At 37.0% G+C, this 23,124-nt stretch overlaps 1 protein-coding gene across 3 annotated transcripts in view; it reads right to left on the bottom strand.

Moving 5' to 3' along the window:
- Window positions 1–7,130, bottom strand: part of LOC137236375 (uncharacterized) — a 65,255-nt gene extending 58,125 nt beyond the window's left edge. The window contains exons 1-2 of one of the 3 annotated variants that reach the window (XM_067758883.1): window positions 7,046–7,130; window positions 995–1,519 (exon numbers count right to left, since the gene is read on the bottom strand). In XM_067758883.1, the coding sequence (XP_067614984.1) occupies window positions 995–1,332 (338 nt within the window). In that variant the 5' untranslated portion in view covers window positions 1,333–1,519; window positions 7,046–7,130. Of the gene's footprint in view, window positions 1–994; window positions 1,774–6,639 lie in introns of all 3 variants that reach the window. The other 2 variants (XM_067758881.1, XM_067758882.1) reach the window with 2 other exon arrangements.
- Window positions 7,131–23,124: the final 15,994 nt, after the last annotated feature.

Here is a 23,124-nt window from a genome sequence, read left to right as displayed (position 1 = left end):
GAAATTTTAATTAGGCACTTCTAACCAAAAATTTACTCAAGGTTAAATGGGTTGAGTACTTTTTAAGTGATGCGATTCGGCGGTAATTGCAGGGTGATGTTATTATAATACTGAGTGGAAAATCACCCTAACTCGGCCCCATTTCAGAACTTTTTTCATACACGCTGCAGCTCACGTCAAAGCATATAGAATTTATTCTAAGATAGGGTAGCCGAGATATGGTGATATATTCCAATCAGCAGTCGCAATGGCAATACTTCTTTTTATGTTATCTTCAAATAATATTTATAATTGCAATTTCAAACAAATATTTTTGATTGTTTGCAATAAAAGTGTGAGACATGCAAATGCCTTAGGTTTTGAGATCAAACTTTATTCTTAGCTTTAAACTTTCCACGTTATCGAATAGACCATGAGATAAAAATAAAATTGCGGAATAAGTACTTCATGGCCCTGGAAAACTCCGTATAAAACAGCTGATGCAATCAACCTTATGGAATCAATGACATCTGTTATTGATGCCATAATATAACGCCTCAGTGGTAACCATACCGTAGCTAAGAAATTTGTTTTTTGTTGAAGTACATACATACATACATCGCTGAGCCTAGCCTAGCAATTCACCAATAAATAAATAATTTTTTTCAAAACGCAATAAATCGCTTGAAATAGGGGCAAATATCAAAAGATGTTTGTAATATTTGCTGCTTTTAAATTTTGTTTATGAAGAAGAAACAAGTTCCATACGATCGATGGAACTAAGACTCGTTTAGCTGTCACAATTTCATGAAAACGACTTCAGCAAAAAAATGACATTAGAACGAAATATAGAGTTTCTCAAGACCAAAGTAATGCATATCAGTTTTAAAAATCGAAAGTTAAAAACATTATAATAAAAAAAAAGTTTGGGATAGTTTTGTTGACAACATTGGTTTTAGACCCAATTAGGTGACCAACCTCCACCTAAAATCTGATATTTACTAAGCGTTCTCACCTTTTTTCATTATTTTCTTGATCACTATTAAAACCACTACTATACGCATCATCTTCATCGCTCTCCGAAGTGTTATCATCATCGCCGAAGAAGAATTCCGAACTTGAACTCGAAGCATTTGTCGCTTGCGAACCTTCGAAAAAGTGTCGTGCCATGGTCGCTTCCAAATCGAAATTATCAAGTGAAAACATTTTAACGGTTATATTTGACAAAGGCGCAATATTTCGTGTGTGTCTATTTTTATATTTATTGGTGCTGTTGTTGTCAGTAGGACCAACAGTCGTAATTGACTCGACAAATTGTATGTAAACACTATTATTTAATTGAATAATTAGCATTTAACAGTTGTGCATTTTATTTTTGCCACCGATATTTGCTTTCTTAAATGGGCACACGCGTCGCTTTTAGTTAAATATACGGATTTGATTAGGTCGTGCCAAGTGCCGCGTGTTCTGCACGTGCACTTCACACCAAAACAAGTGTTCTCGACTTTTGTCGCTTTTGTTACTATTTTTGTAGATTTTTCTAAAGTAGATAATGATTTGTTGGCTTTTTAAACAAAATCAATTGTCTATTAGTTTATTGCTTTATTGTTCTTATTTCCGCCTCCCTTTAGTAACTCTTTAGCGTTCACTAACGCCCACATTCGCTTAATTTTTTCTTTTATCACTACGATTGTTTGTGTTTATTTGTTATGTTTTTAAGCATACATATGAATATTATTGGCTTTTCGTATTAATTTATGTTAGTTTGTTAAGTAGATAATTATATGTGTTTACCTACATATGTATGTATGTATGTTGCTGATATCTGTTTATTTTAAGTGATTTTTCCGTAATGTTATAAAAATGTTAAACATGAGTTCGATAATTTTATTCCAATTTTGCTTAACATTAATATTTTATTATACTTTTCAGAGACATGGAATGGTATGTTAGGTTGAACTGGCCGGTCAGTAAAAACCTCTTGGCAAGTACTTTAAGTTTTCTAGGAACTAGCTTAAATGCTGCCTCGTGATCTGGCCCCTTGTAACTGGAGCCTTGACATGGCGAGACTTTGTCAGTCTAATATCGTAGGCTTTGCACATGGTCTTAAAAATGTTGCAGCCTCTCGCTCTTGTCCACGCCTTTGATGCTTGATTGGATCATATGCAATTCCCCTTTTAACTTCTCTGAAACGGATGCGGACGGCTATTATCGATTCAGCGCGTGTTGCACTCTCCTTTGCCAACTCATCGAGCTTTTCGTTACCTTCTACATGGAATGGTAGCTACTAAAAATTTTGTCCCTATACAATTGATTGTTGTCATTGCCATCTTTACAAAATTCTTCGAATTTTCTTTCATCACTTTGTCAGTGTTTGTTAATGATTTTTTCCCATTTTTTCGAAAGTTTCGATATCGAAAAAGTAGATTAGAATCTGATTTCGACAATTTTTATGAACAATCTATTCTATGCCCAGATAAGATAGTATAACAAATTTTGGTGGGGTGACATAAGGTCAACGGCCAAAAGGTAAACTGGCGTTATGAACACTTCAAATGGTCACAAGGTCTATTGAATTTATTACGTTTTTTCATTTGTTTGTGTACTATATTTAAACTTGCGCTCAGTTTATATAGTTATATGTTTGTGTGTTTAATGGTGTGTCCAATTTTACTTTAAGATTAAGAAAAAAAATCTTAAGTAAAATTGAACATAGAAACATTTTCATTTGACTTTATGGCCGTTTAGGAAATTTCCGTTTGAGTAAAGGACCGTAACAATATACAGCAGGTGACATAAGGTCAACGGCCGAAAAGTCAAAGGCCACTTCAAACGGCCATAAGGTTCATTGGCTTTTTGACCTTTATACCATAGCCATGTCCAGCAATTTAAAATCAGCACGAAATCAAAAAACTTCAGCAGGATGGATTAGACTTTTATTTGAATATGTTCTTCTAATGTCAAAGGACGTCACCGGCCCAGCTCTTAGACCGATTTGGTACTTTAATAAAAACAGAACTAGGAAAAGTAACTCCGCAGATGAAACTTCGCGGGATTATATATTCCAAAACTTCTCTAAAATTTTATTTGAATAGGTTTTTCTTATCTCAGATGGAATCATATAGGGCCAGTTTTCATCCGATCTTTGACCAGAATGGGATCGAAATATGAGAAAAGGAGCGCCGTATAAGAAAATTTTAAATAAAAGCAAATCCTTTTCAATCGATTGAACAAAGTTGTAATACTGTAATTTAATAGTTTTTAACATGCGAAACAAAATAATATACTTTATAGCCAATTGGAAAAAAAGGTGTTGACTTTGTGACCACTTCCGCAAAGAAGGATGGTCATAATGTCAATATCGTTGACTTTGCAACAATTTAAAACTTGCCCTTGTGACCATTTCATATAGTCATAACTTCAACGACTTTGTGGCCATTTGAAGTGGTCAAAAGATCAATGGACATTATGACTTCGCCTATCCTTCTTTTTCTTCTCTCTATGTCATTTATTTTCCTCTTCCATTCCCCTATGCATCAGCAAACATTTCAAAATTGCCACCATTAAGGATTACGCGGGGTCGAATATTGACCGATCGAAATATCTAATAATCGAGCAACGTCTCTTAAAGTCCATGGTTCAAGTTTTGATTAATTTGTTCGAGAAACGGCTTGTAGCGGCAGCTGCCACAAAATGGAAACATTACGTTATTTCAAGTCATCCTACAAATCTTTTTCCCAAAACGGGTGTCAGTTAGGAGAGTACAACTTAGTCGGCGTGCCGTTGGGCTTTTATTTGGTGAAATATATATATTCTTTAGTTTATCATAAAATTTACTTTGATACTCTTCCCCTTGAATACTCCAAGGGTTCTCGGAGAAAGATTTATAGAGCGTGAGATTTTGACCATCGCAGAAGGAAAGAAGTTATACGCGCCTTCAAGGCTAATAATATGAATATCATCAGTGCAAGCCCTTTTATTAGATGCTGACTTAGAGACTTTTCTGCTTGAATTTTTTTTTCAGCATTTGTATTAGATCTGAAACCACAGTCGCTCCCTGTGGGCTTAAGAAATACAATTTTTGCTGCAAATTTGTATTACATGGACTACCGTACTAAAGGTGGAAAAGCATCCATCCATAAACCAAACCTCTGGGTCTTACTTACTTACTTAATTGGCGCTCAACTGTTTAAACGATTTTGACAGGTCACTGTCTTTTAATTTGCTAAGCTATATTTTTGTCTGCACAAATGTCAAACAGCTAATCCTTAAATCTTCTTGGGTAGTTATTGTTGTAGCGATAAGGACACTCCCCCAAGGTTTTGGGGAGCCTCATCGATATTGATGGCCCCTTGCCGGATATAGATCCGGTACGTTCCGGTAAAAAAGCACCATTAATGAATATGACCACATTGAACCTTCTAGGCCATCCCGCCCCCACCCCCCAGTTCCACGAGGAGCTTGAGGTCTCCAGATCCTTGCCTTTTAAATATGTGTATGATACATGCATATTTGTAACACGATTCGCCTCGCGTAGGTTAGGTTGACATTTGGGTTGCGGAAGCTATGAATAGCTCTCATCAACTACTTGATTTTTCTTCGGTACTCACCGATGCCGTCTTAATCAGGTTAAGTGGCTACCTCAAAAATTCCGTGAGATCCTGAGAATAGCAACTTTTGCATCTGAGGCATTCCTACTGGAGCACTAAGATAATCTACAGGGCACGTTCATTGCACCTGTTATACCGACGGAAACCCCTCCTTTACGTAGTCTTAGGCCATCTTTATAAGGAAGCGTTGGCTTCAAAATCATATTAATTGACCACAACTTAGCTTTGGTAGATATCTCACTTATTTGTCTTAAGGTCGAGTAAAGGGAAGAAGTTCCTCGGTGTTATGTTTATGATAGGCTTTAGATAATCTCTCCATGTGAGAATTCTATTGAATCTTGGAGTTTTACTTTTATTGGCAAACTCATACAGTTGTTGTTCTAACATTAATAGCTTTCTCGCGCGGCTAAAATTGAACAATTTCTTCGTATCACGTCATCTTTCTCTTATCACTGATGGCATGTCAATAATAGGGGAGAGAGTAAAATTCTATGAGGGGTTTTAGGAAGATTATCCTGAATAGCTGCGAATTTATTTTTATATTTATAAGGGGTTCCTTTAGATTGACTTCTTTAATATGTGACCTTATACTTTTTCCATACCTTTTAAGGTAATGTTACTGAGTCTAGTCGGTCGCTATCACGATACAACCGGCACGTCCGCTAAGCATAATAACACTTAATGGGAAATTGCCTATGCCGACTGACATATCTTTGAGTGAGAGCATTTCCATGGAACGACGCACTATGGCGCCTCTGCCCGAAAAGCCTGGCAAAAATCAAAAATTTCATGAAAGCGTTCGATAAACGTAATACATGTATTTAATAGAGAATTTTCCAGGGATTACGAATATATAACTGTTAATAAACAGAAAATGATATCTTAGGAGGTAGAGACGTTCAAATTTGATTAATTTTTAACACTTAGAAAAATTTGTGGTTTTTGTTCTTTTTTGTTGTATTAAAAATTGTTGTGTCTCTAAATAAAACGGCCTGCTACTGCTTTCTTGTATTATAACGAAAGGATATTTAATTCTAGGTTGAAGCAAAACATATAATTGGTTTTTTTTTATAAAAGTTGTCAGATCTACCTGTTTTTTGAAAAGCCTATTTTTAGGACCTTTTTCCAACTTTGATGGAAAATAAAAAAAAGGACAAAAAAGGTCTCCGTGACGGTGCATGCTGGAATACTCTCGCGTAATATACTATATAAATATTGCAGATGTTTTTCAGTTTGGTTGTTAAAACAAACTTCTGGTAACACTACGGACTTATTCAGTCTATGTGAGGCCAGTTCAACCTAACCTAACCTTGCAAATATCGCTCTACATACAACATACGTTTGTCAGTGGTATTGTAATGTATCCCTGCACCTATGTGTTTACTTTTCCTAGAGATTTTTGATGGGGAGCGAGCACGGTACTTAATGCAACACTTAAATCGTTAAATCGTTCGCCTGCTCTTCCAATCGTTGAAAAACTAAACACACTGAAACAGCATATTTTCCCCTGCTAAACGGAACCTTTTGTCGGTCGATCAACGACACTCCAGACACTGATATCTCGCCGAATAAATGAATGTATTAGCCTCTTGCAATTACATGTGACGCTTTCGCATATTAATTTCTCATTTACACTTGACTTCCTCATTTCCATATGACGCTTTCGCATTTACAATTGACGCTTTCGCATTTACAATTAGCTATTCTAATTTACATATGACTACATCGCATTTACATCTGACGCTTTCTCATTTCCAACTGACTATTTAAATATGCAAATGACACTTCAGCATTTTCATTTGACGCTCTCTAATTTAAAAATAACTCTTATCCAAGTGACGATTTCGTACTCTTAAGACATTTTCGCATTTACATTTGACGCTTTCTTATTGACTTATCTAATTTGCGATTAACAAATCTTATTTCCAACTGACGCTTCCAACTGACTATTCTTGTATGCAAATGCCGTTCTCGCATTTTTATTTCACGCTCTCTCATTTACAAATAACTCTTCTTATATCGAAGTAACGCTTTACCATTTACCATTTACAATTGACTATTCTCTTTTCATATAATATATTCGCATTTTAATCTAATTTGCGATTAGCAAATCTATTTTCCAACTGACGCTTCCTCATATACAAGTAACTACTCTCATTTCCATATGATGGTTTCTCATTTACAATTGCCTGTTCTTATTTTCAACTGGAAATGTTGTAGTTCTCTCTGTCGTCTTTGCACAATTTCACTGTTTTCTTTAAGTTTGAAGTCTTTCTTCATTCTCACATTCCAATCAGCTAAGCTTGGCTTTCACTTAAGCTGTGGCTTTTTTGCACTTTCTACCAACTTTTTATATTCACATTTTTTCTTGGATTTTCATATAACTTCACACAGAATGGGTCAGCTTATACAACTCGTCCGAATAACTTTAATAACTATAAATAAAATTCACATACAGAGCCCGTCACCTCACAGCAATTTCACAAGTTGATCTTATTGTACATCGGTAAACGCATAAAACCCGCGTGGCACTGCCGTTCGCGTGATTGAACATTAAATGAACGAGCAGCCCAAAATGAACGTGCGTTACCGATATCCGGACAATTGAATGCTTCATTGCACCCTCTTCACCCCAGGTTCTGGGCTGAAATACCAAATACTTTGCAGAGGGTTGTTTTATACGCCATACAGGGTGGTGACTGTGCTGCCAGATTGTTTTTGAAGCTAATCGTGCTATACTTAGTATATGTGTACGAATGTTTAATAAGGAGTATGTGCTGTTTTTGTAGACTGCCAGTTGGGTTGAGTGAGGGTTTATTTGCGACAATAATGGCGGCAAACTCCAAGGAATGAACTTTATGGGCGGAGCTTAATATAACACCAATCAGAGGCTAATGTGTGTGCTTTGGAATGTTTCTACAGAAATGCATACAATTTTTTATATGAAGGTGTTAAAGGTCAATATGAACAGGTTGTGCACAAAACTAATTTAGGCGCAGAGTGAATGAAATATTTATTGGCGATTTAGTTTAATGACAAGATAACAAGCAAATGATATCTTTATTTCGACTTAAATTTATTATAGCAACGAAGAGTTTTGATTATAAAAAAATTTGAATGGGGAGAAATTGCTTGGTATCGTAAAAATTACACTTATAGCATTCCAAAGGGCGACCATGTTTAGAAAAATATTCATAAAGTGTTTTTGATACTACTTTTCACACTATCTCTGTTAAACGAAAACCTATGTATAATGATCGCAAAATGATCCCGAAATTACTCGACATTTTCCGAAGTTATCCCCGAACACAATTCCGAAAAAGTTTAGGAAATATCCGCAATGATCCCTATAACAAATCTGAAAACGATCCTGCAATGCTCCCGAAATTATCCCAATCACAATATCGAAACGTTGTCAAAATAGTGTCGAAATAATTTCCAAAACCATCATAAAATACTCCAGAAATAGCCTTGCTATGGCCTTCAAAAAAATTCCGAAAATTTAAAGCGGTGCCAAAGTCCCGAAATTATCGCGACATTGTCCCAAAAAACAATTGCAATACAATACTGTTAGCAGTCCCAAAACGGAAGTGTTCGGAATATTGTCTAATTCATTGAATCACAATCACTTCCGAAGTAATTCAAAACTGCTAGTAGTAACTTTGGGCAAACTGGGTATATATAAAACCAAATATTATTGATCTAGATCAAATATACTTAAAGCCATGCAGTAAGGAAAACTCAATCAGTATGGGGGCGTCACACCTCCTTGATATATGCATATATAGGAATAATTTTAGCCCGTGACCATCCATGAAGGTTTTCTATTACTGGTTTTAAATATTTTATGAGAGTTAATTTCGTTAATTCACAGCTGTTGTTGTTGTTGTTCTAGCGATAAGGTTACTCCCCGAAGGCTTTGGGGAGTGTTATCGATGTGATGGTCCTTTGCGGGAAACAGATCCGGTACGCTCCGGTAACACAGCACCATTAAGGTACTAGCCCGACCATCTCGGGAACGATTTATATGGCCACATTAAACCTTCAGGTCATCGCTCCCTCCCCACCCCCAAGTTCCTTGAGGTGCTTGGGGTCGCCAAAGCCTCATCTGTTAGTGAAACGGGATTCGCCGCTCGAATGTGAGGTTGACAATTGGATTGGATTGCGCTACACAACCCCTTGAATCCCTTAACTCACAGCTCATAACAACATATTAAATAGGTACTCTGGCTTCAAGTGTGGAGAAGCGACAGCGCAGAGGTGCTGTAGATGTATGTAAGTATGTTGCTCTGCCTTGTAGAAGTGAAGTAGACATAAACCTTATACAGTAGTCGTGGTTGAATAGTACTAGTAGTAATATCTCTGGACAAAAAATTTGTAAATTCAGCGTGATTTCATCATCATTAAAAGGAATAGTGGACTGATCTCTGGGCGTATGATCAATGATGATTTGTTTAGAACTCAAGCGGTAATCAACACCAAGATCATTCTTCCTGCAGCCTTCTTTGGGTAGGTCGAGATCGAGGTCGATGATCCCCTCGTGTTCCTGCAATTAGGGAAGAGGCTTTTGAAAATAATTTTGTCTCTAAAGACCAGAACTCTTGTGTAAGCTTCTTTTAATAAGAGAAAGGGTGTAATGAGTCATGGAGCTTAAAAAATTCTTTCGGTATTAGTTTGCTGGCGTACATTGACGCCGAAAAATGTGTTCCGAGTTGCTCATGGGCACCCATTCTCCAAATTTGATCATCAGGTCTAAGTGGAAGCTTAGCACTCCAATAGAGAACACACACAGCTGTCTAAAGTACACAAGTCAGTTGACCGATGGTAAGAAACAGGATTTTACTGAATATAAGAACGATATAGCCCTCACAACGGAAGCCGCCATAGCTAGTCTGGAGCCTCTGTGGCTAGTGCTAAACTTATCAATTGCGTTGACTTGCGATCAATGTTGCTTATTCTCTGAGATGATCGCAGGGCAACTATTACCTGCAATCGTAGGAGCTACAATTAGGTAGGGCGTAACGTTAACGTCATCCATATAGTATAAGTATATGCATTCCTTCGTCAACATTACCATCTACACACGTATTTCTGGTACCAAGACGGACATGACGTAATAAAATCAGAAAGGTGAAGACATTTGTACAACAACAAAAATTTGACGGCCCTCACAAAACGGTCATGAATTTTAGAGTAGTGGGGAGAGAAAATTGTTGATACTATTTTGCTCCTTTCTTACTTACCTTAGTAATGTAATGTGCGATAAAGAGCCAAACACGATATGTCTCCACATTGAAAACGGGAAAATGAAGGAAAAGAATAGAAAACAGAAAATGGGAAGAAACCCCAGAGGATGTTGATGGGAAGTCAGAAAAGTAAAGAGAACAAGAGGAAGATAGAGAGTGAAGGTAAAATTAAGAAGAGGGGAAATGGTTTCATACAAAGTAGTAAAAAGTAGTAAAAAGAGGTTAATAGGAGGATTAATAATAAGGATAATATTACGACTAATATTGGAAGTCAGACCTGGATAAGTGCGGGAAGAGTCCGAGGATACGCGGGAAGATTAACGGAAGAATTATACCGATAGGGAAATTGAACGATCCGATTAAAGCAAACTAAAAAATTCAGAGAGGAGAGAAAATAAGAGAGGAAGAGCAATAGTCAAAGGAGAGTGAGATGGATAGATAGAAAAAGTCAGAACATTGTATGTCGGGCTTGATAATATGGATGGCAATATTTCATGTTTGTCTAATTAAGTTCATGGTTAGCCAGAGCTGTTTAAAATAAAACCTCCGCCGCTTTATATTTTTACACCAGCCACCTTCTTCTGCTGAATTATTTTACCTCAACGCCTGATTACATAGATAACTGTTGGGTATTGGAACCGTATACCGTCAATACTCTTTCGTATTATAAACCTCCTAGATACTCGTCCGCAACTTCATGATATTGTTCCAGATCGTCAATCATCTCATAGACGTCATCAACATGCTTTTATATTACTTAGTTGGTGGCCACCGTGTTGTGGTGGTAGCGTGCTCCGCCTATCACACCGAGATTCCTGGGTTCTGGCCACAGGCAAAGTAACATGAAAATTTTAGAAACAAGTTTTTGAAATTAGAAGTAAGTTTTCCTAAGCGGGGTCGCCCTTGGCATCGATTCGCAAGAACTCTGAGTGTATTTGCGCCCAATTATTTTATTTGATTGTCTGATCAACGCCTTAGATTGATGAGGAGTGTGATGACTAGTACCTAGGACCTACCTAATTATTTTCTAGCTTTTAGTATTATTAATACTTAATGTAAGTATTGTTTTCAATCAAACCGTCTACCTTAAAATTTGTTTATTATTTTATTTTCAAGTTTCAAGTTTTTATTTCTTATTATATTTAGTTCATTTAGTGACTCATTATTACAAGGACTCTTTCCTGACAATTTGTTATAGTCTAAATCCTCAATACATAATCCTTTCAAAGACTTTACGCGACTCGACTACGGCCCCACGTATGCTTGTCCCCTCTAGAACTCCAAAGTATTTTGATGTCATTTCTGCCGGACTGTATGTAAGATTTCTTCTAAATATGAGCCAAATCGGACCACAAATACGATTTTTTTGAATATTTCGATCCATACGCCACCTGTCGGAGTTTTTTCTTATTATTGCACTGTCTTAGGGTTCTGAACTATATTCCAAGTTTCAAGCTTGTAGCTTATCGGGAAGTTACTGAAATTTTAATTACAAAATTTTTTTCACAACGGCCAGCCGGCCGCTACACAGAGTCAAGCTAAATAAAACTGTTTAAAAAGAAATATACCCTCCCAGAAAAGGAATTACAAACCGCAGGCGGTATTTTCCGGCACGTTACTTTTTACTTCAGAAAGGCATTAATGTAGTATTTTTTATGATACTGAAAATATCAATGCTGCAGATAAGTCAAGAAGCAACACTTGCATTTATGAGAGCGAGTATTGTCAAATGCCACTGCATTTTGTAATATTGACTTCACATGTCTAGTCGGTGCTCAAATCTCTCCATCGTAAAAAGATCAGATATTTCTCCTTGGAAAATATGGACTTCTTCGTCATTTCAGAGGCAAAAGATATCCGTTTCACATTTTTATCAAAACATTGTTTTTCTCGACACTTCTTTCTACATTTTATGTTTTTCTCAACGGAATAAGAAAGTTCAGAAAGTTTTACTTGGGCGCATCAATTTTAAGACATACATAGGATTCAAAGATTTCAATATCTAGTAAGTGATCAAGTTTCGAAAATGCCTTTTCAGAATAATCCAATAAATAATCTATATATGTATTAAGTTGCAACTTTTTTGGAAGGTTTTTCAGAGGAAATTATGTTAAAAAGCTGCAAGTAACTTTAGAGCTTATGTTATTTCGACTATGACCATGCGCCAATATCTTTCTCGGGTAGGGTCTTCTTCAATTAAATTCTGAGAGAGGGCGTCTTCGAACTGGCAGACGAGACATGGTGACATATGTATACCTCAGCAGTCGAAATATTTAAAAGCTATAAGAGCACAGAAAAAAATTTAATTTTACTATTAAAAATATTAAAACTTGGGTTGCTATCATTTAGGACCTCGGATATATAAAATATGTACTGCCACCAACCACTTGATTATTACAAAATCAGTCGAATTACGTTTGCCCGTCTATGCATTTGCCTTCAGAACTAATTTGTTTAGACAGCTGCACAATTCCTCTTCGTACAAATTTTCGTCTGTTCATATAAACATAATTTGTTTATCGTTGGTATCCTTAGTACTACAGCGCAATCATAATAGTACTTGGGTAAACTACAACAAGGACGATCAAAATGATAAAAGAACAATATTTTGCTTATTTGCCATACAACAACAGTGTGATGTGATAGAGATAGTTGAGATACAAAATATATGAATGCCGAAATTTAACCCTCAAAAAAACTGCATACAACAAGAGGACTTTCATACACAAAGAGAATAACGAGTTACGCCCCTGCGAGAAATAAAACTTTTTTTAAATCATATGTAACTTTTTTCCCAATCAATGAAACTTCTTCCATTTTAATGAAACTTCATCCAAATTAAATGAAACTTCTTCCAAATCAAATAATTCAACATGTTGTTGCATGTTAAATATAATTTCTGTACCACTGTCCGTTGAAATGCGAGGAATATTATGTCAAGCGGCGTGGATGTTTGAGGCACAAACTGGTGTGGGAGTTGGTTGAAGTTTTCTAAGCAGATTGCTGCCCGTCTCGTTTGAACTAAGATATTGGCTGCGCTAAATCGCGTGCGTTGCGGGAGCTACAGGGAGTGTACAACAGGGAGTCTCAAAGGTTTTAAAGAAATTTTTGACGTGGAAGAGGTAAATACAAGATTTTTTGAAAGAAACATTAAGATCAGTGTTACATGCCTTCTACTATGCGATAAAAGCTGCTAACTCCAATTTTCATTCAAAACGACATTTTGATATTGATGGAATATGGGACGATTTCTGAACATGGTGGTAAAAGAAAATTTTGTGTTTAATGTCAATAATCGCAAAAAATTACTTAAAATAAAACCTACCAAGTCTAACAAAGTTATGAAAAACTGCTTACCATCATACAAGAAAACCAGAAAATGTAGATTGGACTTTATTTGACAAGAACTTCGTTAGCTGCAGTGAAACTACGTTTTTTACTTTATAAAAAATGGGATTGAAGGTGTTATTATTAATACGGGTATTTCAAGGTGTTAGTATTGTTCAGCTTTATGAACATAACTCCATACTACTATTAATTAAAGTAGTAGGGGCAAACGTTTATTTGGTATTATTCTGAACATGACATTAAGTAGCTTTCCTTTCTTCAGAACTCCAAATTTTGATAGACATCTGCTCATAGGAAATTCTGCGGCCTATTAGCGCCACAGTCGTGACTGTTCGTCGCTCCGTTCCTTATTGCGGAAAACCGAAGTCGCAGCGTTTTAGTCCAGGCTAAAACTGGAATCTCTGGGTTATTTTTCATTAGCTTATCAATCACCTCGAATACGTAGGGCCAGTGAGGGGAAGGCTCTTTTCACCCAGCCACATAGTCATTTGCACATCCGTGACAAAGTGCCTGCTCTAGAAATGACTTAAGACCCAGGTCAGGTACGGAATGCAGTAGATGTATGTCTGGTGCTAATTTCAATATTTACCTAGAACAGATTGTTAAACGTCAAAAAATATACCAAAAAAAATTTACTCGTGAAGAGGCGCTAATGCGTGGTTTTCATACGGTCACTGACAACAAAAAGTACATAAAACTGATTCCATTGTAAACCTTAACAAGTAACATCACTTTTGGCCATATTACGAAAATCTTTTAGAAAATGCATCTTAAATATTTGAACAGGCATAAACTTTGCTAATTTTAGAATATGTATATAGCATTAAGGTCAACTTATTTGCAGTGATTAAGAGAAAATGTGTGCTTATAATTAAATATTTAGTTAGTTTTTTTTTTTTTCAATTTTATCTGTAACATTGATACAAAGATTGAAGGTATATTGATGCAATGTACCTCTGTTCTTCCTGCTGTTTTTTCATTCCACTCCATTCGACTGCCTTCTTTTACTGCCTTCTACTCAATTCGCTACATAAACTTAATTTAGGCTGGCCAACTATAAACTAAACAATGACTGACCCGCTGGCCATTTGGTCTCAAAGGAGTTTCCATTATGTCACATTGCTAACTCGAAGTCGATAAAGCAGTACATGGTCAAAACACACGCTATAATTTTGTGTTTTTTTTAATTCACAGCCCGTTTCATTATTTACCGTAGTCTCACATGCTCTGGCATCCACTGCTGAGTGAAATATCACCCTATCTCGGTTGCCGTTTCAAAAACGCCTTTTCTCAGAAAACATTCTAATAACTCTCTATTTCATAATTCGTTTCAAGAAGGCCCTATCTTAGAATTTGGTTTAGGAATGCCCTACCTCAGGATTTTTATTCGAAAATGCCCTATCGGAGATCAAATTTAATACCATTACCTGGGGCGTTTTTTAAAACAATTTATGAAATAGGGCGTGGTATTTTTCAAAAAAATTCTGAATAGTTCGTTCTTCAACTGTTTCGAAAACAGCAGCCGAGATAAGGTGATATTCCACGCTAGTTGGCAAACGAAAATAAATTGGCAATATTTTATCAAATGGAATTTTAATGTCAAATTTGTCATGCCGTTGGGTTTTATTCGTCACCTATTGCAAGTGCATTTGACGTTGTATGGCAAATCGTATCATTGATATGCCAAGTTGGTGGTAAAATTTGACTTAGTGAAAATCAATCATAACACTTCATTTTTATTATAATATTCATATTTTGACAGCATATTTTGAGGCAGTTAATATGGTGATTTGTCTATCACTAGTTTGACACCATACATTTTTAAACGTCATTGGTTATTATCTATGCCCTTACGTCTCTGTTTTACACTGGGTTTTTGACAACATATCTAACTTTAGTCACAAATTAACTAGTATGAATAAGACCACAATATGCTAATTCATGAGCTTAAATGTTAGAGTGTTCCAATATGTAAATGTACCTATTTCCTACTGGGTTATGCTCACATTTTATATACCGTGGCGCTTCATGACCACACCTTTAGCGTTACAAAACTTATTTTACCGTGTTTTTTTTTTTTTTATATGACAAAATCATTGAATGAGGAATTTATATTTTGACACCCTTGTCAGTGGAAGTGTAATTTTGAATAAGCAAATATCAAGGACCTACCCTCAGCACTCAAAAATAGTTAATAAAGTGATCAGTGCATCAATAGACCACAATTTGTTAGAAAAAACATAAATATTAATCATAAAAACTTAATAAATACAAGGCGCCATTTACCTCCGACGAGATTTAGGCCAAGCTTCTCTACCAATATGCGACCTGCTCCTTTTTAATTTTTCCTACAAATTGACGGGAGGAGACCTATGAACATGTACATGCCAACTCCGAGCGCCAGCTGCAAGGCAGATGCATTAACACTGAGAAGCCATAGTGGCCAATAGAGGACTTCTACTTTTATTTTTTGAGGACAGAGTAAAAGTGCGGCTTTATAATAAAGGAACGGCTGAAGCCAATAGAAGAAATCTTATACCAATCGATTTTTCTTTACATCCTGATTTGAAAAATATTTTCGTCAAAAAAATACTATGGGTATAAAAAATGTTTACCTAAAACAATTTTTGACTTAAAACCAAAAATTGTTATTGAACTAGGTCCATGGTTAAAAGTAAAGAAGTATGAAATGAACCAAGCTCTTCAATAAATCCTGCTCCAATCCTCCTCCTCCTATCCAATTTACTTTGATTTTCCACTCAGCCGGTGAATTGTTGGTAAAGGAAATGAAACGAAGCTGGACTGAAGGTTAACCCGGAAAATGCGTAACGCCTTCTCCTTATGCGACAGTACATTTTATTGACTCTAACTGAACTAAAATTAGGAGCATGAACTCAAGTTTCACTGGAAAAGCCCAGTCTCTGGTAGGCATTCTGGACAAAAATCTGAGTACAGAGCAAATTGTGTTTCATAATTTTCTCTTCCAAAGTAGTTCACTAGATCACCTCCATAACCTTCTTTTTTACCCTTTAGTATCCTGATTTTATGGCCTGCACTTGCAATATCAATGTCTCTCAGCTATTTGCTATAAGGCCAGAGGAATCTATGTACGGAGGCATTCACTTCACTGCATCTTCAAGCACTTTACTGATGATTCAACTTTCTCTTCCTACAAATTAGCCGGACGAGACCTACATGTTTACGCAGACTCAGCGAGGCAGATGAGTTTTCACTGAGAAGCGTTTCATTGCAGTAATACACTCGTAGTGTTTGCCATATCACTGTAAAGGGGAGACCCCGATTCTTTTCTAATTGAAAAGTTTGTTTCTTAATTTTTGATATTGCCGTGTCCGGTGCACGCTTCCACAAGAAAACGGTGCGCGCTGACTATGTTGTTGCACGCAGTATAGAAGGATTCAGTGTGAAGGCGGAACTTCGATCACCGCTCTTAGGGCCAAGAGATAGAAACCAAACGTCATAGAAGTAGCCGCTTGTGCTCTCCCATGGATTCACATCCGGAGCCAGAGCTGTGGAAAACGCAGCATACTCGTACAAATAGCGTGCAACGGTAAAAATACACTTAAGGTTGACGTCCTGTCGATTTCGCAAAATGAAGGGCATCGGCGCCGTAAGACTATCCGTTTCATCAACAAGCTTCCTAGAGTTGACATATATGCGATACACAGGCGTTCACTTCTTTCATCTTATCAAATAAGACTCGTCCTGGTGTCATTCCTCCTTTGCTTCTTCTTCTTCTGCTTCTTGCAGCGGTAAGGAAACTCCCCCAAGGCTTTGGCGAGTGATATCGATGTTAATGGTCCTTTACCGCGTACAGATCCGGCACGTTCCAGAAAATAGCACCCTTGAGATATGTACCAGCCCGACCACCTTGGGAACGATTTCATATTTTCACGTTGAAGCTTCTAGGCCATCCGTGAGGAACTTCGAGCTGCTAGGCTCTTGCCCAGGGATGGAAAATAATATTATTTTTTCGGTGTCGAAAAAGTCGTGGTCAAAAAATTGTCCTAGGTGAAAATATTTGAGTTCCCAGGTATCCCTATAGCAATATCACGTCGAATCATGCATCCTTTTTGTTTTCCGAACTTTTTCCATAAAAGTCCACATATAAAAGTAAAATCTGTATTTTTATTTTTTGAGTAATCCGAATTAAAAAAAATATTTTTACCTGCAAAAACTGGTGTATGTTTTCATAGAGCCAACCTGAATTAAAAGCTTGTAAAGGACTTATGCTTCGACAAAATAAATTCAATCAATGAAATGGCGCAGCACTTCCGTGTAAATTTTATATGTAACCTAAATGGGTTGCACAGTATCATTACGATCTCTCCCATCCTCCCGAAAAACTACTCAATAGATGTATCTATGATCTCCTCAGTGTAAGCACGAACTCTATACAACAAGGGAGAGCTGGTGAAGTCTTGGCAGGCAAGTCACATTCACGCTTCATCATGATCATTAATTTGCGCTTATTTGCGTTAACTGATATTGGTTGTTTCGTAACAAGCCACGCCAGCTATCCATGTGAGCATAATGGATGATCAGTACTGTCTCAACGAGGAGTTCTTCCTCTTCCCCTGCTTTCAAATACGGGGGTCTATAGATACACTTTTTTGGCCGTAGCTAGCTTCTTCGTCCATTCTTATAATATGGTCTAGCCAACGAAGTCTTTGGACCTTTTCTCGTTGCGCTATGTGCATATCTGCGTAAATCTGACACATTACGTATGGGACCATAAATCTTCCGAAAAATTCCTTTTTCGTTTACTGCATGAGCCATCTTATCTTCTCCCGGATATCGCCCACAATTCTCAGCCATAGACACATACGATGATCGACTTGTAGAGCGTGATTTTTATTCGTCAACAGAGGAATTTAATTTTAAACTGCCTACTCAGTCCAATGTAGCACTTATTGGCAAGAGTTATTCTCCATTTGATTTCTAAACTGACTTTATTTTCGCTGTTAGTGCTGGTTATCAGATGAACTAAGTACTTCACAGTTTTGAGTTTATATCCGTATCCGTACCATGGCTGCTAAGGAGCGGGTGCGCCGAGTTTTTCTTAGACGACAGCAAGTACTTCTTTTTGTTCTTATTTACAGCAAGACCCACTATTTTTGCCTTTTCATCTAAGTCAGAAAAGGCATAACTTACCGTGCGTTTCCATATCTCTTCTAGAATTATTTTCTCAAGTCGCCTAGTCTTTAATCTCGCTTAGTTTCGATTGTCTCGGAGAGGTAGTTTCCAGTCCTTACAGGGCTGACGGTGTTGTCCACGTTTTTTGGCAAAACCTCAATAGCTTTCCATGAAACTAAAATTTGGAGATAGCAGCATACAAGCAACTCCTCTTCGTAATATAATATGGTTCATGTCAATTCTCTCATCGTACGTCTTCTCTCTGATCTGGTGTATAGTAAAGATTTGCCCCCAAATTCCAAGCTTCGCTATCGCTAAAACTACATCGCCTGTCCACAATGGCAAAACCTAATTAGTTTTTTGATTTGGGCTTCAATCTCTCGCACCATACGCTAAATAGAACCTTAAACGCGATATTAATAGGTTGAATTCGCTGTAATTAGCGCAGTTTGCGGGATCGCCTTTCTTATGAATTGGACAGGGCCCACTTAAATTACGATCTCTCGTCCGACCATATTTTGTTCATGATTTTTACCAACTTCCCGCCACTGTGTTTGAACAGAGTGGAAGGGTAGTTAGTCGTTAGCCGACGCCTTACTATTCTTTAGCCGTAGTCATCCTCACTTTGTCGTATTCGGATGCCGAAACGTGGGCTCTGTACCTCAGCCACCATGTCATCATCAATATAGGTATCTACAAGATAAAGTGAGGAGGAAGAAAATGTACAACATTTGATCTGTCTCTCTCGGACATATTGAAGTTGAAGCAATAGCTCAGATACCACAAAAACGTTTGATCCACAAAATCTGTCGCAGTATAGATAGAGACCGTATTTTCCATCACAATAGACCCACTTGTGGTCTAAGTGTCGACCTAAATAATTCAGCGCAGCCGTTTCAACCAATCAACCAAACCTCACAATAAACATTTTTATACTTACTTTTTGTAAAGGTCTCAAACGGGATTTGGCTTATATTTTTTCCTCCACACCCCACTCCACTGTATATTTAACTTTAACCACATCATCCATTCCAAATTTTTACCTACATATATCATTATACAATCACATTTCATACATCCCTCTAACTACTGGAGATCATTCAGTTGGAAAAGATCTCTTTAACGATATCATTAACAAACAATTTCCTCTCCGCAGATATCATCAAATGAAATCGAATGTATGAATAAATAGGAATTGCATGTAGAATGCATGTTGAGGTGTATATAGGCTTATAGTAATCTCAATTTAAAAATTAAAAAAAAAAAATTATAATTGTTTTTTTTTTTTATTGGACGGAAAAGGTAAATCCGTCGAGAAAGCACAATTCTAAATAAACCCACACTGAAGGTTCAAAAACGGACCAAAAATCACAATCCTAAAGCTTATCACACACACAAAATCATTTCGAGCTCTTAAGGTACAAATGTACATACACACTTTCATAAATGTATGGCAGTCTATTGACGCTGGGTATTAAGTGCAAATCCTTTTGAGTAAGCGCCTAAAAGCGCACAAAAGAAATGCAATGAACAAAAAACAATGATAAGTTTTTATGTGGTTGTGTATGCTTGCGCAAACCCTGTTGGGAAAATAATAACAAGGTGTGAAGAGTGAATATGCTCTTTGCGAGACTTGCACACACGGTTGCCACTTTTGGTCCATTTGGAGCTTGAAGCAAACCAATTTTCGTAAATTGTTGGTGAAACAAGCGATCAATCAGAAAATGTTGTTTTGGTGGCTGGATATTTGGATCGTTTATCAAAAACTGTTACTGTTTGAACTTAAAAAAAGTTGTTGCAAATACACGTACATCTCAAAGTAATTTGACGGAGTTGTCCACTGATAAAGACATTCTTGTATTAAAAACTAAATAAATTAATGAGTCTAATTTGTTTTATATTAAGCGTACTTACCACTGTTTTATGTTCAAGTTATGCGTTATGCTTCGATAGGTAATGAGAGTTTTTTAATTTTTCTCACACTGCAAAAAACAAATTGTTAAGTTTTATGAATTCCAGGGCTATTATGTTATATTATTATGCGGCTATATTTTCTATTTTTGTGTCTGGAAGTTAATAGCATTTATGCTATACAACCCCCAAATTCAATATCAGTTACAGAAGCAAAAGTTTCTATATATTTCCGACCTGCGCTAAAGAGTTCAATCAGAAAAATTTATTCTGCTGATATTATTCCATAAATATGAGTAATTTTAGCTGCAATGATTATATCAAAATATTACTAAAAATCTTAACCCAAGGAATATTTTTATTGGAAGTAAGGCCGGAATATTTTTAAAAAATATATGTAAGGCGCGATAACCTCCCGAGCTAAGGCCGAGCTTCTCTTCCAATTTGCGTCGTGCTCCTATTGATTTTCCCTACAAATCGGCCGGACGGGACCTACATGTTTTATGCCGACTACGAACGGCATCTGCAAGGCAGATGAGTTTTCACTGAGAGCTTTTCATGGCAGAAATACACTCGGAGCGCTTGCCAAACACTGCCGAGGGGCGACCACGCTTAGAAAAATTTTCTTCTAACTGAAAAACCTTATTTCTAAAATTTTGATGTTGCTTTGCCCGGGATGTGAACCCAAGGCATACGGTGTGGTAGGCGGAGCACGCTACCATCACACCACGGTGGCCGTACTGCCTACAAAAAGGCAATTGCAACTTTGATTAGTAATTTTAGTAATTCCTAAGTGAAAGTTCTTATCTTTATTTATTTGTTCAAAATAGCAAGATTTAAGAGAATTAGTGGAATTTTTGCTGACAAAAAAAAAAAACACTGGTGAAAACAACAGAACTCCACCTCCCATCATAACAAGAGAATTCCACCTCGTTTGTCAGCTACTTAATTTGCACAGCTGAAAATCGTGGTGAAATTCGCATACGCCTGAAAGTCTAAAAGAATCATGGTAAAAGTCGCGTACGCCTAAAAGTATGCAAGGACGGGCATTGAGTTGGGCCTTCAACGAGGTGGAATTCTACAACGCCTGCAACACTCAGGAGGCTAGCCATGAAGGTATGGCCTAATCTTCTAAATAGTTCGACTTGTGCGTTACGTAGCTCAAATTTTTAATCAAACATTGCACTTTCACCGAGTTTTAAATTATATTTCAGGTTTCAAGTCTCTAGATATCCAGGAAGTAAGTTAAAAATCGATTGCAAGATTCCCAATTTAAAATCAGTTTTCTCAATATCTCGATCCATGCGCCACCTAGCGGAAATATTGCATAGTCACCTGGTGCTGACTTACGGCCCAAGTTTCATGTCTCTAGCTCATCGGGAAGTTACTCGAAAATCGATAGCAAAATTCCGCCCCCTTTTTAAAGGATTTGCAGTTATCTTAACTAGCGCGCCACCTAGCGGAACTTTGTTTTCTATAAGTTGTATTGTCACCAGGCCTCTAACTAAGTGCCAAGTTTCAAGTCTCTAGGTAATCGGGAAGTTAGTTAAAAATGGATTGAAAGATTCCCAAATTAGAATTTGTTTTCTTACTATGTAGATTCGCGTGCCACCTAGCGAATTTTTTGATCAAATGTTGCATTGTCACCGGTTTCTGACCCACGGCCCAAGTTTCAAGTCTCTAGCTCACCGGCAAGTTACTCAAAACCCGATCGCAAGATTCCCCTCGTTCTTCAGGGATTTGTAGTTATCTCAATTAGCACGCCACCTAGAGGAACTTTGTTTTCTATGAATTGTATTGTCACCAGGTCTCGAACTACGTGCTAAGTTACAAGTCTCTAGGTAACCGGGAAGTTAGTTAAAAATGGATTTAAAGATTCCCAAATTAAAATTAATTTTCCTAATATCTCGATCCATGCGCCACCTAGCGGATTTTTTTATCAAATGTTGCATTGTTACCGGGTTCTGACCCACGGCCCAAGTTTCAAGTCTCTAGCTCACCGGCAAGTTACTCAAAAATCGATCGCAAAATTCCCTCGTTTTTCAGGGATTTGTAGTTATCTCAATTAGCACGCCACGTTTTTTCAGGGATTTTCGTTTATCTCGATTCGTCTGCCACTTGGCCGCATTTTGTTTTTCACGAATTGTAGTGCCATCGACTCGGAAACTACGTGTTATGTTTCAAGTCTCTGGATCACCGAGAAGTTAGTTAAATGTCGATCGCAAAATTTCCATTTTAAAATAAATTTTCTGTATATCTCAATCCATGCGCCACCTAGCGGATTTGGTTTTCACTTGCATTGTAATGTCCCCCAGATCTGAATTATGTTCTAAGTATCAAGTGTCTAGCTCAACGGGAAGTTACCTAAAAAGACTTTTCCGTGGGTCAAAAATTCGTATGGAAATGAAGGGATAAACATGAAAGGGACTTAATATAAAGGTAGTAAAATGATATGGAAGGCATATACATATATCCGCAGTAATTGTCATTTTGAGTTTTCTTTAAATGTCAGTATTATCTCGTCAGCGGGCTAACTTTTGGTTTAAAGCAGCTTACACTAAAACATATTTTGTAAGAGTTTTATGCGGGGATTACCCTTATTGCTTTAAATGTATGACAACATTAGGTAATTCGTTGTAGTTCTATAATTAGAACAAAAAGCAACAACGCCAAGTTTCTTTGAAACCGCCTTACCACCGCATAACTTTACCACATGATTACATACGAAGTATGTACTGTGCATAAAGCAAATATGTAAAGAAGGCAATTGGGATAAGGTTTACAACAACTAAGGCATGACGTGGCTGAATGCGTTTGTAACCCTTCAACCATCGTAGGAGTGCGGGTTCAAATCCCACTCCCGAGAGAAAAGGCTT

The sequence above is a fragment of the Eurosta solidaginis genome, chromosome 1 (assembly GCF_040869045.1).
Source record: "Eurosta solidaginis isolate ZX-2024a chromosome 1, ASM4086904v1, whole genome shotgun sequence".
NCBI lineage: Eukaryota > Metazoa > Arthropoda > Insecta > Diptera > Tephritidae > Eurosta > Eurosta solidaginis.
The sequence above is the reverse complement of the archived record's forward strand: the minus strand, read 5'-3'. Positions and strand labels throughout refer to the sequence as shown.